General features: G+C 39.3%; 1 protein-coding gene and 1 long non-coding RNA gene across 2 annotated transcripts in view; one reads left to right on the top strand and one right to left on the bottom strand.

The window, feature by feature from the left end:
• LOC141580869 (uncharacterized) overlaps positions 1-19,262 on the top strand; it is a 602,033-nt gene that overhangs the window by 375,974 nt on the left and 206,797 nt on the right. The gene's annotated exons all lie outside the window — the stretch shown is intronic.
• The window catches only part of ADAM7 (ADAM metallopeptidase domain 7), a 77,374-nt gene that overhangs the window by 10,681 nt on the left and 47,431 nt on the right, over positions 1-19,262 (bottom strand). Inside the window, exon 20 of the mRNA XM_074384310.1 lies at positions 18,633-18,732. Within this exon, the coding sequence (XP_074240411.1) occupies positions 18,633-18,732 (100 nt within the window). The remainder of the gene's footprint in view (positions 1-18,632; positions 18,733-19,262) is intronic.

Below are 19,262 nucleotides of genomic sequence, written 5' to 3'. Positions count from 1 at the left end.
AATGAATCCAAGCTGGAAAATACTCTTCAGGATATTATCCAGGAAAACTTCCCCAACCTAGCAAGGCAGACCAATATTCAAATCCAGGAAATACAGAGAACACCACAGAGATATTCCTCAAGAAGAGCAACCCCAAGGCACATAATCGTCAGATTCACCAGGGTTGAAATGAAAGAGAAAATGCTAAGGGCAGCCAGAGAGAAAGGTCGGGTTACCCACAAAGGGAAGCCCATTAGACTCACAGCAGATCTCTCAGCAGAAACCCTACAAGCCAGAAGAGACTGGGGGCCAATATTCAACATCCTTAAAGAAAAGAACTTTCAACCCAGAATCTCCTATCCAGCCAAACTCAGCTTCATAAGTGAAGGAAAAATAAAATCCTTTGTGAACAAGCAAGCACTCAGAGATTTCATCACCACCAAACCTGCTCTACAAGAACTCCTGAAAGAGGCTCTACACATATAAAGGAACAACTAGTACCAGCCACTCCAAAAACACACCAAATGGTAAAAAAGCAGCAACACAATCAAGAATCTGCATCAACTAACCAACAGAACAGCCAGGTAGCATCAAAATGACAGCATCAAATTCACACATAACAATACTATCCCTAAATGTCAATGGACTAAATGCCCCAATCAAAAGACACAGACTGGCAAATTGGATAAAAAGCCAAAACCCATCAGTGTGCTGTATCCAGGAAACCCATCTTACATGCAAGGATACACAAAGGCTCAAAATAAAGGGATGGAGGAAGATCTACCAAGCAATGGAGAGCAAAAAAAGGCAGGAGTTGCAATTCTCATCTCTGATAAAATAGACTTTAAAGCAACAAAGATCAAAAGAGACAAAGAAGGACATTACATAATGGTAAAAGGATCACTGCAACAAGAAGAGCTAACGATCCTAAATATATATGCACTCAATACAGCAGCACCCAGATACATAAGGCAAGTTCTTAATGACTTACAAAGAGACATAGACTCCCACACAATAATAGTGGGAGACTTTAACACCCCATTGTCAATATTAGACAGATCAACCAGACAGAAAATCAACAAGGATATCCAGGACCTGAACACAGACCTGGAACGAGCAAACCTAATAGACATTTACAGAACTCTCCACCCCAAATCCACAGAATATACATTCTTCTCAGCACCACATCACACCTACTCTAAAATTGACCACATAATTGGCAATAAATCACTCCTCAGCAAATGCAAAAGAACAGAAATCATAACAAACAGTCTCTCAGACCACAGTGCAATCGAGTTAGAACTCAGAATGCAGAAACTAACTCAGAACCGCACAGCTTCATGGAAACTGAACAACTTGCTCTTGAATGTTGACTGGATAAACAATGAAATGAAGGCAGAAATAAAGATGTTCTTCAAAACCAATGAGAACGAAGACACAACATACCAGAATCTCTGGGACACATTTAAAGCAGTCTCTAGAGGAAAATATATAGCAATGAGTGCCCACATGAGAAGAAAGGAGAGATCGAAAATTGACACCCTATCAGCAAAATTGAAAGAGCTAGAGGAGCAAGATCAAAAAAACTCAAAACCTAGCAGAAGACAGGAAATAACTAAGATCAGAGCAGAACTGAAGGAAATAGAGACACAAAAAACTCTTCAAAAAATCAATAAATCCAGGAGCTGGTTTTTTGAAAAGATCAACAAAATAGACAGACCACTAGCCAGATTAATAAAAAAGAAAAGAGAGAATAACCAAATTGATGCAATAAAAAACGATAAAGGGGATATCACCACAGATTCCACAGAAATCCAAACCATCATCAGAGAATATTACAAACAACTCTATGCACATAAACTAGTAAACCTGGAAGAAATGGATAAATTCCTGGACACCTGCAACCTCCCAAGCCTAAACCTGGAAGAAGCCGAAACCCTGAATAGACCAATAACATGGTCTGAAGTCGAGGCAGCAATAAAGAGCCTACCACCCAAAAAAAGCCCAGGTCCAGATGGGTTCACAGCTGAATTCTACCAGACATACAAGGAGGAGCTGATACCATTCCTTCTGAAACTATTCCAGACAATCCAAAAAGAGGGAATCCTTCCCAAATCATTTTACGAGACAAACATCATCCTGATACCAAAACCCGGCAGAGACTCAACAAGAAAAGAAAATTTCAGGCCAATATCCATGATGAACATAGATGCAAAAATCTTCAATAAAATACTGGCAAACCGATTGCAACAGCATATCAAAAAGCTCATCCACCATGATCAAGTAGGATTCATCCCGGGGATGCAAGGCTGGTTCAACATACGCAAGTCCATAAACGTAATTCACCACATAAACAGAACCAAAGACAAAAACCACATGATTATCTCGATTGATGCAGAGAAGGCTTTTGACAAAATTCAACAACCCTTTATGCTAAAAACCCTCAATAAACTAGGTATTGACGGAACGTATCTCAAAACAATAAAAGCTATTTACGACAAACCAACAGCCAATATCATACTGAATGGGCAAAAACTGGAAGCATTCCCTTTGAAATCTGGCACTAGACAAGGATGCCCTCTCTCACCACTCCTATTCAATATAGTACTGGAAGTTCTAGCCAGAGCAATCAGGCAAGAAAAAGAAATAAAGGGTATCCAAATTGGAAAGGAGGAAATCAAATTGTCTCTATTTGCAGATGACATGATTGTATATCTGGAAGACCCCATCATCTCAGCCCAAAATCTCCTGAAACTGATAAACAACTTCAGCAAAGTCTCAGGATACAAAATCAACGTGCAAAAATCACAAGCATTCCTATACACCAGTAATAGACTTCAAGAGAGCCAAATCAAGAACGAACTGCCATTCACAATTGCTACAAAGAGAATAAAGTACCTAGGAATACAACTAACAAGGAACGTAAAGGACCTCTTCAAGGAGAACTACAAGCCATTGCTCAACGAAATAAGAGAGGATACAAACAGATGGAGAAACATTCCATGTTCATGGTTAGGAAGAATCAACATCGTGAAAATGGCCATACTGCCCAAAGTAATTTACAGATTCAACGCTATTCCCATCAAGCTACCAATGACCTTCTTCACAGAACTGGAAAAAACCACCTTAAACTTCATATGGAACCAAAAGAGAGCCCGCATAGCCAAGTCAATTCTAAGCAAAAAGAACAAAGCAGGAGGCATCACACTACCGGACTTCAAACTATACTACAAGGCTACAGTAATCAAAACAGCATGGTACTGGTACCAAAACAGAGATATAGACCAATGGAACAGAACAGAGGCCTCACAGGAAATACAACATACCCACAACCATCTGATCTTCGACAAACCTGACAAAAACAAGCAATGGGGAAAGGACTCCCTGTTTAATAAATGGTGTTGGGAAAACTGGCTAGCCATGTGCAGAAAGCAGAAACAGGACCCCTTCCTGACACCTTACACCAAAATTAACTCCAGATGGATTAAAGACTTAAACATCAGACCTAATACCATAAAAACCTTAGAAGAAAATCTAGGCAAAACCATTCAGGACATAGGTGTAGGCAAGGACTTCATGACCAAAACGCCAAAAGCAATGGCAACAAAAGCCAAAATAGACAAATGGGACCTAATCAAACTCCACAGCTTCTGCACGGCAAAAGAAACAGTCAGTAGAGTGAATCGGCAACCAACAGAATGGGAAAAAATTTTTGCAGTCTACCCATCTGACAAGGGGCTGATATCCAGAATTTACAAAGAACTAAAGCAGATCTACAAGAAAAAAACAAACAAGCCCATTCAAAAATGGGCGAAGGATATGAACAGATACTTTACAAAAGAAGACATACAGGAGGCCAACAAACATATGAAAAAATGCTCATCATCACTGGTCATCAGAGAAATGCAAATCAAAACCACACTGAGATACCATCTCACACCAGTTAGAATGGCGATCATTAAAAAATCGGGAAACAACAGATGCTGGAGAGGATGTGGAGAAATAGGAACACTTTTACACTGTTGGTGGGAATGTAAATTAAGTCAACCATTGTGGAAGACAGTGTGGCGATTCCTCAAGGACCTAAAAATAGAAATCCCATTTGACCCAGCAATCCCATTACTGGGTATATATCCAAAGGATTATAAATCATTCTACTACGAGGACACGTGCACACGAATGTTCATTGCAGCACTGTTTACAATAGCAAAGACCTGGAACCAACCCAAATGCCCAACGATGATAGACTGGATAGGGAAAATGTGGTACATATACACCATGGAATATTATGCAGCCATCAAAAACGATGAGTGCACGTCCTTTATAGGGACATGGATGAACCTGGAAACCATCATTCTCAGCAAACTGACACAAGAGCAGAAAATCAAACACCGTATATTCTCGCTCATAGGCGGGTGTTGAACAATGAGAACACATGGACACAGGGAGGGGAGCACTACACACTGGGGTCTGTTGGGGGGAAATGGGGGAGGGGCGGGGGGTGGGGAGGTGGGAAGAGATAGCATGGGGAGAAATGACAGATACAGGTGAGGGGACGGAAGGCAGCAAAGCACACTGCCATGTGTGTACCTATGCAACAATCTTGCATGTTCATCACATGTACCCCAAAACCTAAAATGCAATAAAAAAAAAGAAAAAAAAATTTATTTTTCTATTTTTTTCCCAAGCATTTCAGTTTTCATATATATGTGTTAATGTATTTTATGTTCAATCTTTTAATTTTTAATTTTTGTGGGTCCACAGTAGGTATGTATACTCAGAGGATACATGAGATGTTTTGAGACAGACATCACATAATTTATGACCATCCATTTAGAAGCCTGTTTTGCCAACTTATGAGACTTGGTTTCCTCAGGGCAGGGTTTGTACACCTGCATATCTTCATGTCCCCAGAATAATCCTCTAACACAGCCAGTATAAGATGAGTACATGTTGAATGAAAAAGTGAATGGATAAGTAAACAGAATGTACATGACATCAGTCCATATCTGTTGCTTAATGGTATAATTTTTCCCCTGAAATCTATAGTTGTTTTTGATATCTGCCTCTGCTTTTTTGTTGTTATTTTTTTCTATTTAGAGGAGTCACTGAGGGAGCCTAGTGAAGAGGGCTGTAACTTTGCCTGTTCTGTGATGCAGGAGGTGATGTCATGTGGTTCTGCCATTTTATCATTGTTCCTTCTGAGCCTGAGTGTTCTTTCTCTTGAAGATTCAGGTGGACCAAGGCAGGAGGATGACATCAGACTGGGCTTGTGCCCGATAATTCATTTCTGAAGGTGCGATATTAAGTGTCACAGTGTCCAGCTGGCAATATTTTCAGCACAGAAACGTGTTAAACAGCCACAGCACCATTATTGAGATGGAATGAATTGATTTATTTCTCTTCTGAATTGCTTGGCAGTGCCTCAAGACTGAGGCATCAGATTTGCTCAGTGTGCTACTTAGGAGATTATTTCTTCCTTCCCTCAGCCAGACAGAAGACTGCAGTAGGTCATGATAGCTTAGACTTGGGAAATGTCCTTCTTCAGAGAGAGCACCAGGAGACGTTTCAAAGATCAGATGACTCTCCAGCTGCTTTCCCTGGTGGACCTGAGGAGGCCCGCCCCTGAGCCAGACCTTTAAGGGAGAGGGTGGAATGATCTGGAAGCTGAGGAGGTCACTCCAACCATTATTTTCCCATCTGTGGCTTATGGACAAACACTTTGATATCAAGACACTGATGCTGATAACATGTGAGAAAGGAATCGATTAATTACGGGGTGATGAGTATTTTAAATGCTGAAGGCTTGTCTAAATCAACTCACATTTTTCCATCCAGTGATTCCTCTCTTGAATCTTGTTAGACTGACAATAGATCTTTTAATTTTTTTCTCCCTCTAGGCATGATTTTGAAGAACCCGATAATGTGAAAATGAAATGGATACTGTGCTCTTTTTGGCTAGGACTGGGGAGGGCCCACTCGCTGATCTCTGCTACCCAGCCCCTTTCAACATCAAAGTTCCTTTTTGCAGGATTGAACTCCGAGGCCATTCAGTGGCCAATTGAGATGCTTTTGTCACTCTTAAAACTGGAATGAGTTATGGTTCAGGTGGTGGCTTTTGTCTGAGGCCTGGGATTCCTGTTTTGCCATTTCTTGCCTGTGTGTTTGAGGCCCTCTTATCCCTAGCCTTTTCATTTGTAAAATAATCCTTTCTATGGACCTTGTGCATTTCATGGAAATGTAATAGCATCTTGCAGGTGCCTGGGGTCTGGAAGATGCTTTGTAGATGCCATACCTTTCCCTGTGTGTTCCAAGTGACCGTCATGTGGTGCATCCTTCATTTGATTCAAGCAAGGAAGAGAAGAAGATACATTGGCAGAGGGCTCTATCTCTTTATTGGCCCCTGCCATTCCCTGGCCCACTCTCTTCCCTATTATGCACAGTGATGGCAGAGAGAGCAACAGACAGTTTGGTCCGACACACTAAGTTGAATTAAAGCACCACCCAGATTGAGGTCTATTCTGTTAAGAAAGCATCATCCAGATTGCTTGCGATGCCTAATGCCTATAATCCCAGAACTTTGGGAAGCCAAAGAAGGTGGATAACCTGAGGTCAGGAGTTCAAGAGCAGCCTGACTAATGTGGTAAAACCCTGTCTCTACTAAAAATACAAAATTAGTCAGGCGTGGTGGTGCATGCCTGTAATCCCAGCTACTCAGGAGGCTGATGCAGGAAAATTGCTTGAACCTGGGAGGCTGAGGTTGCAGTGAGCCACAATCGCACCATTATACTCCAGCCTGGGCAACAAGAGTGAAACTCCATCTCAAAAAAAAAAAAAAAAAAAAAAGAAAGAAAGAAAGAAAAGAAAAAAAAGCATCCAGAAATTGAAGTCAGTATAACACAAAGGAAAGATTCAAGGATCACAAAGTGCCTGCTAGGAAGTGGCAAATGAGGGCTGCACAAAGTGTTTACATTTTAGTCTATCCCCGAATACATACATCCCCAAATACAGCCTTGGACAACAGCATCTCAGCCATATGCTGGCTGAATTGGGAGGTGACAGTTGCCTGGCTTTGCTCTTCCTGCCTGCTGTGTTAACTCATGCACCGTTATTACTGTGGTTGGGAAGTATGGTGAATGGTAGATGGAAGAAGAGAATGGGAGTGAGATATTTACACAGTTCTGAATGTTGGGGGTGAGGGCTGTGCATTTTCCCTGTCAAAATTATATTTATATCAGCAGCATAAGAATGATGAAAAGCATACTCTTTGGAGTTAGACTTCGTGGCTTAGAATTAGGACTATACTACTTAATCTGCTATCTTTCCTTTGACAGATTTGACTTTTTTGATATCAATTTCCCGAGCTGTAAAATGAAAATAGTGATAGTATTTAACTCATTGTTTTAAGTTAAAGGAAATAATACATATAAAGTGCTTAGAATAATGTCTGACAAATAGTGTGTACTCACTAAATGCTGTTTGTTCTTGCTGCTGAAGTAGCAAATCTCTGGTATCCTTGGGCAAGAGATTTTGGCTTTTGAATTTACTTGTCTAAGATCCTCTAGAACAGCTCTAATACAATTTCTTCCCGGCAAGCATTCCTGCGATCCCAAAACCCCCTTTTCTATATATTTTTTGTCCTTGGAGACTTCTAAGGTTTAAAGTTATATGTATCTTCTTTTCTTAGCAATCAATACCCATTACATATGTCTCACAATTACAAGTTTTCCTGGAGACAGATGTTAATGGATTCTCTCCAACCTACAAGACCATCACTGCCCTGTACATCAGCTCTTGAGTTTCCTAAAAGCCTGACCTTCAGTTAGAAAGTGATCAGGAAGCTTCTAAAAAAGCCTAGGAATCTAATCAATATTTCTCACTCCGTGATGATGATTAGTAGAGGACATCAGATGTCATCAGCAGTCCACCACAATATCAGATAAGTAACACAGGCTGCAGGCTTCTGACATTCAGCATCCATCATACATCTCCTGGGAGGTGGGAGCCCTTCCAGTTTCCATGACAGCAGTCAGCCAAGCTAATTTGATGACCTTCAACAACAACAACAACAAAAACTAAAAAAAAAAAAAAAAAAAAAAAAAAAAGAAAGAAAGAAAAAGAAACCAGGTAATATATAATTAAACAACAGTAACAAAACTAGACATTAGTTTTTCAGGAGCCTGAGTTTTTTTAGGGTCTATCCAAACACCAATGATTGGACTTCATGACTCAAAAAGTAAAGAAAATGTATCCTTCCAGTCTAAAATCTCCATTCAAAGCTTTCCAGCTGAGAGCCCAGTTGCCCTTTTGTTTACAGATATGGTTCTTGATTGTCTATTTCCATCCACAACCCTTCCAGAGATTAACACAGTGTTTGAAACAATTCACCCAGATTTCCTCCTGTAATAATCAAGAATGGAATTGATCAAATTTCTTAAAAAAATCTTACTTAAAGTCACGATGTTGAAGGACCTCTGGAAGGGACAGCAGCAGCCTGGAGCAGTTTTCCAGCTAACAGGAATTCGTTATCGCCACCTAGTGGCGCTTCCGTGAATGTCACTGATGGATTGTCAGGTACACGGGAGAAGTTATTATCTTTCTTAGGCTATGACTTCCTAATTTTAGCACATATGATGTGAGTTTCTGAATTCTAGAATCATCCAGGAGGACAGATTTCTTGAGAAAAAAGGGAGACTAGCTGCGGGGAGATGGTTGGTATTTGAGAATAATTGCTGGTGTATCAGGAGTGCTGATTATAGGTCACCCATAAGTGAAGGTTTTGTTTTGTGTTGTCATGGGTGCATTCCTGGCAGAACTGATGTAAATATGTATGTGAGATTCCTTGCACAGCAACATTTTGATAATATCTTATACCAAGTATGGAATCCCATTTATTGTTTTGAGTGTTTTTTAATAAGTGGCTGAGCTGGTCCTAAACTGCACAATCAGTTTCCCCCATCAACTCCCCTGACTCCCTTCCTGAAGTGTCCAGCCATGGGCAGCTCTGCTCAGGTTTTAATTCTCATTTTTATGTTTTATCCTGTTTTTCTATGGGTTTCCCTGGGGTGGGCGTGTTATAGTGGTCAGTAATTTGGACAGAGGTTTTGTTTAAGCCCTCAGGGTTCTGTAAAATTTCAGCCCTCAGAGCACTGGTCTGTGTGTGGATTGGGAGTGTAATCAGATCTCATCAGCTTTCAGTCCTCTCTTGGATTTTACTCTCCGCGGTGCTCTCTCGGGTACCCAGCCCCATGCATGTCGCAGGGGTGAGTGGAGAGCTTGGCAACTCTTCTATGTTTCTCTTCATTCTCAGACGTCCCTGGCTGTGTCCCTATTTCCAACTTGGGCTGGTCCACTCCTCACCTCGGCTGCAACTCCAGTCCCAGGATAGCTAAGACCCATCTTTGTCCTATTTGTTTTCCATAGGTTATAGCATTTTTGCTTGTAAATCATTTGGATTTCCCCAACCCAAATCCAACCCATGGAAGGGCATTAAAAATGTAAATACAGAATTAGATATACAATATTGAAAAGGTCAGTACATAACGTATGATGGGCTCTAAAGGGCAAGATCATTTGCTTTCAGATAAATCTGTGTCTGTTGAGAGCAGAGGGAACATGACCCAACTGCAAGGACAACTCCATACCCTAAAACACAGCATCTCCAAATACAACCAACTCAGGGTGAATTTGGGCAAGTGCCAGCAGCAGAATGGGTTCTACATCTATGTATGGGCAGAGACTCCCGATGTCCATTCCTGGGAAATCACGGTCAGTAACTGGCTCCACAGTCATGGCAAAACTGGGCTGGTAAGGGGTCAAAAAGTAACAAGGAGCTGTGACATTTGATTCTGCTCTGTGGACATTGGAAGGAGACGCTTGCTATTTAAAAGAAATAGAAAGTCCTCAGGCCTGGGGTCTACATGTGGATAAACTTGGAGAACGTGACCTAAAATTGAAAAGGGGCTTAACTGTCAGAGGCTTCTGGGGTTGTTGGAAGGAAAGGGAAGCAAATTAGAAACGTGAAACGATCTGAACAGGAAGCAATAAGGTGGGAGAATGGAGGGGGCACAAGACATGTTTATTATTGGAGAGAGAAGAACTTTGAAAAACAAAGTCACCAGAAAGTAGCAGTTAGTAAAATATGGAGCCGAAGACAGAAGCAATGGGGCGAGATGATGTTCTCTGAGAGAGATATGGAAACAATTTTAAAAATGAATCAGAAAGGTGATCCTTTTATAAAGAAATGCCACATTATCAAAATGTGCTTTGTTCATTCACACATGCAGTGTTCAGGAGAATATGAACATGTGACTGTTCCTTAATTTTGGACGTTAGAGGCTTATTGTTTGCTTTAACGAGGCCAGCATATATTAGATGTGGAGTTTCTGGGGTTCTTCCATTTCCCACAAATTTACATAAAATGTTTAAGTTTGTTCCTTTGGCTTTAAGTGCACATTTGTCCACACCCTTTTTTTTTTTTAATTGTATTTTAGGTTCTGGGTTACATATGCATATCATGCAGGATTGTTGCATGGGTACACACATGGCAATGTGGTTTGCTGCCTCCATCCCCCCATCTCCCACATCTGGCATTTCTCCCCATGTCATCCTTCCCCAACCTCCCCACCAGCACCCTCCTGCTGTCACTCCCTTGATATCCCACAACAGACCCCAGTGTGTGATGCTCCCCTCCCTGTGTCCATGTGTTCTTGTTGTTCAACACCTGCCTATGAGTGAGACACCCTTTCGTAAAGTGGCGGCCTTGATAAGAACAACAGACGCTGAAGGAAAGCTCCAGTGGTATCCATTGCTGAGTCACCGCTGTGCTCTGCTGCAGGCAGGCTCTCTTCCAGGAGAAAAACAAGTCAGCAGAGCAACACAAATGTCAACAGGTTCAACAACCCTTCTGCCTTCCTTTGTAGCCTTCATGTATTTCATCGAGTCAGAACATTTTCATTTAGCACTTGAAATCTTTATTGCAGTAAATGAAAAAAAAATATTGCATGTAGCTTTAACAGTTCACAAGACGAAAATAGAGGACAAAAGAGAACACCTTGAGAGGCATCTGCGTTAGAAGCAGCTGAAATCATTCCCAGGTTAACCCCCTCATCCCATAACAGACAGGGAGGGGGCAGAGATAGCACAGAAATGGCACATTGTCAAGTTGCACATGATAAAGACCTTAGAACCCCTTCCTAAGAGTTGTGAGTATGTCCTCTCACTTGGAATAAATTTTCTGAAATTCTTGTCACTCTCTGATTTCTCTGTCAGCTTCTTAAGAAATTCTAGAAAGGCAAACCTAGGAATTTAGAATTGCCAGGAGCATTCTGTGCCTTCCTTTCCTGACACTATTATTTTAAGGAGTATCTTGCAGTTCTGGCCACTATTCTTTTGCCTCTTTCACTTTAAATTACCTGGTGGAATCCATGTCACTCTGCCCTGCCTTCTTTGGCATTTCTGCAGGAATTTCATTTAAGCCAGAATTAGTGATAATGATGTCATGTTGAAGTTTTTAAAAAGTAATTTTAAGTTTTCAAATAAGTAACTTTTTATATGTACTGTTTTACATCTTAGACTATAAGTTATCATCCTCGAAGTTTGACTCTTAAAAGTAACTAGAGTAACATTTTGTAGGAAAAATCCTACAGCAAGAATACACATTTTGATATTGCTCTAAAGAGCGTTTGAAAGACCTTAAGAAAATTTTTTTCTGCAGCATATGTCTATGATAGAGAGTGTGAATTCTACTAGTGAATATTAACAGGAAGAAGTTGTTTCTCTTAAACATTTTCTGTCTGGATAAAGAACATTAGAAGAACTACCAAAAATTTGAATAGCAAATATCTAGGTAAGGTTGTGAAGATCTTGGGATCCAGAATCCCCAGCCTAGGCGTGCACAGCCATTTTGGATATCCAACTTCAACCTCTAAATAAAAACAGATGGTTAAAAATAAGTTGTTTTCTATAAAATCTGTGAACTATGTATTTCTTCATTTATATTTACTAATTAGAATAACCTTTCCGGATTCTGTAGTCCCATATTTATTTGTGCTATTAGAGATCTCCCTAGCTATTGCTAATTAAGCAGTTATAAAATATATAGGCCTATTATGAAAGAAAATAACTGTGTTTTCTATTATGGGATGCCAGTTTGCTTGCTCTAAGGAGTGTCTCCACTCTCTACTCTCTGTGGGACAGGTTTGTCATTGTGGAGTGGCAGGATCATTAGAAGATACCGTGCTTTGCAGTGGAGGGAGGCAGTATATCTGTAATAAGCAAAGTTCCTCATAAGAACGCTTTGTGGAAGGAACCTTCATACTAATTCAGTGCCTAGCACACTGTAAAAACTCAGCAAAAATGAAAGAAGGAAGAAATAAAAAGAAACTTGAAATATACCCAAGCTATGCTCTTTTTCTTTCCCTTTGACATAAATCACAATTTTTGGATAAATGTTCTAATACAGACATACTAAGTCAAATGTGTAATCAACCCTCCCACTTACTGATTTGGTAAGGGGAAGATTTAGAAAAGTCTTCACCAAGGAAACTGTTCCTTTGCTGTGATTGCCCACATTGCTAAGTCCTTTAACATACTTGAAGAAAACCTGTGGGTTTGAACCCTCTGACCAACAGCAGTCTGAAAGAATAGTGCTGCTTTCCTTATTCCTGACCTGTATTGAGACTCTGGCACTGTTGAATTCTAGATTGCTCCTTTGGTCAGGCTTGAAAGTTTGGGATTAAAACAACCTTAGCAGAATTACATATTAGAAATTTAAGCATATCAGCCGAAACAATTCTAACCCTTTTATTCTATTGATAAGTACAGAAGATAGCCCTAGTAAGTCAATGAGTAGTTAAAGAACACAAAACTATGCCAGCATTTGAAAAATAACAAAGGGAGGTACGATCTGTCAGGGTAACCTACCACTTGGCATTTTGACTGGGATCTGCAATTCCTCTTGAATCTTTACTTGCAGATTTCTATAATAAATGAATTATGTTGTATCAGGAGCTGCACCAGATGTTACAGTCACGTGCATCCACACACAGACATGTATATGCATACCTACACACCAGCACATACACACATACGCAGACCACCTCTACTTAACACAGTTTGTAAATTCCTATAGGATTGGGGGAGAGGTGGATAGATAGTTCTGGTTAAGTGAAGTTCTATCAGAAACCATTATTCCTTGTAAAACTTGTGAATCTTCCCTAGAATATATTAGATAAGAGATTTTCAAATGCTTTTTAATTATTAGCACTTTCATTCAGATAACATCTCTATTGGAATCCCAGTGAAATTGATTTTAAACATGGACTGCGCTGGTTCAAGGAATAATTCATTCATACAACTCCCCCAGCTGTTTGGCACTTCCTGTTATCCTTTTGTGTGAAGATTCTATGCAACCACAGACTAGAACTTATCAACGAATCACAGCGTTTTAGTCATCCATAAAGAAAGCTTAATGAGAATGGTTGCTTTTAAAAATACAGAGTTGAAAATCTGCATGTATTCAGCACCCAGTTCTGAGTAACAAGTGCTCTACGAAGTAACCTTGAGGATGTAGAAATAGAGATTCTAGCTATTTGGGCAATTCCTAGAAATTCTGTAATCATATTCATTCTCTCTCTCTCTCTCTCTCTCTCTCTCTCTCTCACTGTGTGTGTGTGTGTGAGTGTGTTGACTCAGTCTCTAATGCATGTGTGTACTAATATGGCTATTTTGTTTCTCCTTTATAAATAAAGATGCAGAGATTCTGGGGGAGAGCCCTCTGGCTGATCAAGGACTCATTGAAACCCATTGCTGTTTTTTGCCTTTCAGAACAGGGCCCAAGACTAGAGGGAGTAGAGTGAGGCATCGGTCTCAGGAGCAGAATTTAAGGTGTGAAAACTAATTCAGCAATTAAGATAAATTATGTGCAAATGTGTTAGTTTAAATTATCCAAATTAATTTGCAAGAAAATACATGTATCATGATGAACGAAATGCCAACATTTTAAACAAAGACTCAGTCTGCCCCAGGACTTGTCTGGCTCACCTTACCCCCTTCACCCTAATCTCCACACTGTTAAGAAGTAAGTCTCTATGAGAGAGTGTCCCATTTCTACCTCCAGTCAGAGAGCTATCGATGTGATATTTTGGGGCCTTTTCAAAAAGGAACCAACAAATGGTTAAGTTGCATAAAAATTATTAGTGGAAAGGACACAGGCCATCACCAAGAGGAATGGGAGGGGGGACATACCAGTGTGATGTAGTGAGGACTTGAAAAACTGGTGGGCAGGCTTTCCAAGGACTCTGGAGTTCTCTGCTTGTGAAAAGAGACTGTTAACCTGCAATTCCTAGTAAATATAGAAATACTAGAAGTCCCAGATATAATATTCTTGCCTAGCTTGTGAGCCTACGACACATGAGTCTATCTAAGGATCTATATATAAGGCACATTTACATATAAAAAGAGTGGTTATTTATACGTTGTGATATGAATATGATGAGGCAGGTCTGTTAGCCACCAAATCTTACTATTGCTAAGTGACTCTATGCCTGAAATTTCACAACCAGAAACATTCCTTTGGGTTTTGAATGTCTTTGAGAAACTCCACAACTTCCTATTAAAATACAAAAATTTATAAATTAAGTTTCCCTCTTTAAAGTGTGTCCTGGCTGGGTGCAGTGGCGGCTCATGGCTGTGATCTCAGCACTTTGGGAGGCCAAGGCAGGCGGATCACCTGAGGTCAGGAGTTTGAAACCAGCCTGACCAGCATAGAGAAACCCCATCTTCATTAAAAAAAAAAAAATCTGGGCATGGTGGCATATGCCTGTTAGCTACTCGGGAGGCTGAGGCAGGACAATTGCTTGAACCCAGGAGGCAGAGGTTGTGGTGAGCTGAGATTGTGCCATTGCATTCCAGTCTGGGCAACAAGAGTGAAACTCCATCTCAAAAACCAAAAATAAAAACAATAATAATAATAAAGTGCATTCTCTTAAATTCCTAGTAGACATTAATACAACTAGAAAGCATGGTCCAGTGGAAGCAGGACCTGGGAGAGGCACTGGACGCCAGAGCAAGGAGAGAAAAAATAAATGAACAGAAAAACCCCAGCATCATTAATGTAATAGGTAGAAGACACCAAAGACAGACCTTCCACAAACCCGTTTTGCTGAGAACTGGTCTTTGGTGGGTAACTATGTCAAATAAGCATCACTTAAAACATCACTGTTTGCAATATATCATGCCAAAAAACACAAAAACTCTAAATGTGATGTTTGAGGGTCCAAACTCTGCTATCTGTGTTAATATCTTGGTATATATGCCATCAGCAGCAAACTGAACTTATTCATATATTCAACAGATATTTATTCGTCTTCTGTTCAAGGGTCCCTCATTTAACCAAAAAACCAAAAGTCCTTAGAGGAAGCTGAGAATCTGGAATTGTAGCAAATATGTCCTAAGTTCTGTGATTATTCATCACTGACCAGTGCTCAGGCTACCTTTCCTGACTCCTGTCTCTGGAAGTCCACCTCTTTTAACATATTAATTTAAGGAAAATGTAATTAGGAAAGTAACTACAACAGCACATGAGGCATAGTAGTTTAAAAAAAAAAAAAAAACATGTTGGCTGGGCGCAGTGGCTCATGCCTGTAATCCCAGTACTTTGGGAGGCCAAGGTGTGCAGATCACGAGGTCAAGAGATCGAGACCATCTTGGCCAACCTGGTGAAACCCTGTCTCTACTAAAAATACAAAAATTAACTGGACGTAGTGGCATGTGCCTGTAATCCAAGCTACTTGGGAGTCTGAAACAGGAGATTCACTTGAACCTGGGAGGCAGAGGTTGCTGTGAGCCAATATTGTACCACTGTACTCCAGCCTAGCAACAGAGCCAGACTCTGTCTCAACAAACAAACCCACACATATCGAATGCTAAATATATACCAATCACCGTGCTACATACATTTACATATAGTTTGTCATTTAAACCTCAGTACAAATGAATGAGAATTATATTAGTATCATGCGGTTTCATTCCTGAAACTTTCAGTTTAAACTTAAAAAAAAAAAATCACACATTTATTTTGTCCATTCTAAAGAACAGTTAAGAATCGTTTTTACTTTCTTGGAGTCACATCTGTCATAAAAAAGAGTATAAATGGATAAAATGATAAGTAACCATCATACTTAACCAGAGAAAGATCCACTATGGCTATGCTCCAGTGACGTTCAGCAGAGGCATTTTCGCTAAAATGTCATGTGTGTTCTGGGGGATAGAGTGGGGGCATGCTCTGTAACCCTGCACAGTAAAAAACACAAGCCTTATGGGATGCTGAGGGCCTGGTCAAAGCATTCAGAACCTCTAGAACTATATAACAAGACCACCCCACCAACCAAAAATATCCTGATTTTAAAATACTGCCAACGTTGTATTTGTATTGGCACTTGCATGTGGCAACAGTCACTTAATTATTAGTCTTGAAATTTGGGGCTTTCGATTCCCTCTTTATGACTTAAATCCTAATGGGCAGTTTCATCATTTCAGAGGTAATCTTATCAAGAATGATGCTTTCTTCATCAGCTAATTTTTTAAAAAGCTAATGCCTTTGTAGTTTCTTCATCTTTGCTTACAGGTTTCGTCTTGTTTTGTTGTTGTTGTTTGAGACAGGATAACACTCTGTAGCCCAGGTTGGAATGTAGTGGCATGATCATAGCTCATGGCAGCCTGACGCTTGGGCTCCAAAGATTTTTGGTGCCTCAGTCTCCCATGTAGCTAGGGACTACAGGTGTGCACCATTATGCTTGGCTGTGTATATATAGACAAAGCCTTGCCATGTTACCCAGTCTGGTCTTAAACTCCTGGCCTCAAGTAATCCTCTTGCCTTGGCCTCCCAAAGTGATGGAATTACAGCTATGAGCCACCGTGCCTGTCCACTCAGTTTTTTAAGTGAGATGAATGTATTGGAAATCATAGCTGTTGCTACAGTCATTGAACAAGCTGGGATTTGCAGGGACATCTGCAGGATTTTCAACATTTTTCTTACATCTTCATATATTGCTTATATTCCTAGTTTACTGAGTTTTCTCAGGAATAGATTTTAGATTTTTTTTCAAATATTTTTTCTGTATCTATTGGTATGATCAAATGATTGTACACTTTCATTGATAATACACTAAATTAGCTTCATTGCTTTTTTGAATGGTGAAGTTTCTTTGCATTACCGTAGTAACACTTGATCATGATGTATTGTCCTTTATCATGAGATTCTATTGGCTAAAATCTAATAATAATTGGTACACCTATATTTGTTAGTGTATAGGTTAGTAGTGTTTTCTTCTTGCAATGACGTTGTATAGGTAGGTATCAGAGAAATATTGGCCTCATGAAATAAATTGGAAATTTCCTCCTTCTTTCCAATTATCTGAAAAAGTTTATGTGGAATTGCTGTTAGGTCTTCATGAGTTTTTAAATAGAATTCACCAGTAGAGCCATATCGGTCTAATACCATTTTGTGTGTAGAAAGTTTATCTACAAATTTAACTTACTAGATACAGAGCTATTCAGATTATTTATTTCTTCATGAGTAAGCCTTAATAATTTTTATCTTTCAAAAATTTCCATTTCATTGCACTGTCAAATCTGTTAAAAAGTTTTTCATAATATTTTCTAATTGTCAACTTAATACTTACTGAATCTTCAGTGATATTGCCGTTCTGATTCTTGGTGTTAAAAATACATACTAACTAGTTACACTGGCTGGAGGCTTATAAAATTTATTAATTTTCTCAAAATACATTTTTTCTGTGATTTTTCTGTTTTCGATTTCATTGGTGACCAATCTAACGTTTACTTTTTCTTGTCCTCTACATATAAGGCTTCATTTTCTTTATTTTTCTCTTGTTTCTTAGAGTAAAAGCTGAGGTCATTGATCTTCTACCTTTCTTCTTTTCTAACAAGCAGGTATAAATTTTCCTCTACTGATTTTACTGCATCCACCTGTTTTGGTGTGTTGTATTTAGTTTTTATTTAGGATAAAATACTTTCTAATTTCTCTTTTTGAAACTTGAGTTCCTAAGAATTTGTTATCTAATTTTCAACTGAGAATTTTTCTAATCAGTAGTATCTTTCCATTAGTAATTTCTATTGTAATATAATTCTGTATGTTCTGTATGGCTCTAATCAGTTTTTTTTTTTTTTTTTTTTTTTTTTTTTTTTTTTTTTTTTTTTTTTTTTTTTTTAGTAGAGATAGGATTTCACCCTATTTGCCAGGCTGGTCTCAAACCCCTGATCTCAGGTGATCTGCCCATCTCAGCCTCCAAAAGTGCTGGGATTACAGGCATGAGCCACAGTGCCTGGCCCAATTGTTTTAAGTTGATTAAGACTTGCTTTACGGCCCAGAATGTGGTTTATACTTATAAATTTTTCCAACAGTGCACAAGTGAAAATTTTATTTAACCAATATATTCTGCTCTGAAATAGTATCTTGGTTATTGTTTCATATTTGTTTTGAGTATTGCCCTCTTTCATTTTTCTACATGTAGATTCAAAGCTTCATGTGTGTAGAACCATGTTAAATTGCTCCTCTGCACTTTTGGCCTCATTTAGCTTAAGACGTATTCTACTTTAAACACACACTGTTGGAAATAGAACTTTCTTACATGTAGGAAATGAATTTCTGGCAGGATCGACTCAGTCTTCCTCTGCTGCTCATCACCAAAGTATCCTTTATTCTCCACTCCCAGCGTTTCTCTAGGTGGGCTGTCAAGAAGGAAATCGAACACTTAATTTATTAGATATATGGCCTTTCAGGTTACCTATTACTTCATGAGAAAGCTTTAGTAATTTTTATATTTCAAAAATTTCCATTTTATTACACTGTTAAATGTACTGAAATAATGCTATTTATATTTTTAATTATCAACTTAATACTTATACAGTCTTCATTGATGTCACCTTTCTGATTCTTGATGTTGGAAATATCAGAAACTATGGGATAAGCAAGCTATGGGATAAACTTATGGCTAAAATTAAATCACCTACAAGATTTTTAAAATAATGACGCTCAAGTTGTATCCATAACAAATCACAATGTCCTGAAACCACATCAGTACTTTTTGAAAGATCCATAGGTGATTTCAAAGTGCACAAAGTTTGGGAATTAGCGTTGGGGTTAGCATCTGGATATGAGCAAGTACATAAAAGCTTGATTTACTACTATTCTTATCAGATCTTCGGTAAAAAGCCCTTACTCACCCCCACTGAATATCTTCTATGGCAGGCATCCCCAA

Source organism: Saimiri boliviensis, chromosome 13 (assembly GCF_048565385.1).
Source record: "Saimiri boliviensis isolate mSaiBol1 chromosome 13, mSaiBol1.pri, whole genome shotgun sequence".
Taxonomy (NCBI): Eukaryota; Metazoa; Chordata; class Mammalia; order Primates; family Cebidae; genus Saimiri; species Saimiri boliviensis.
This window is presented reverse-complemented; position numbering and strand designations above follow the sequence as displayed.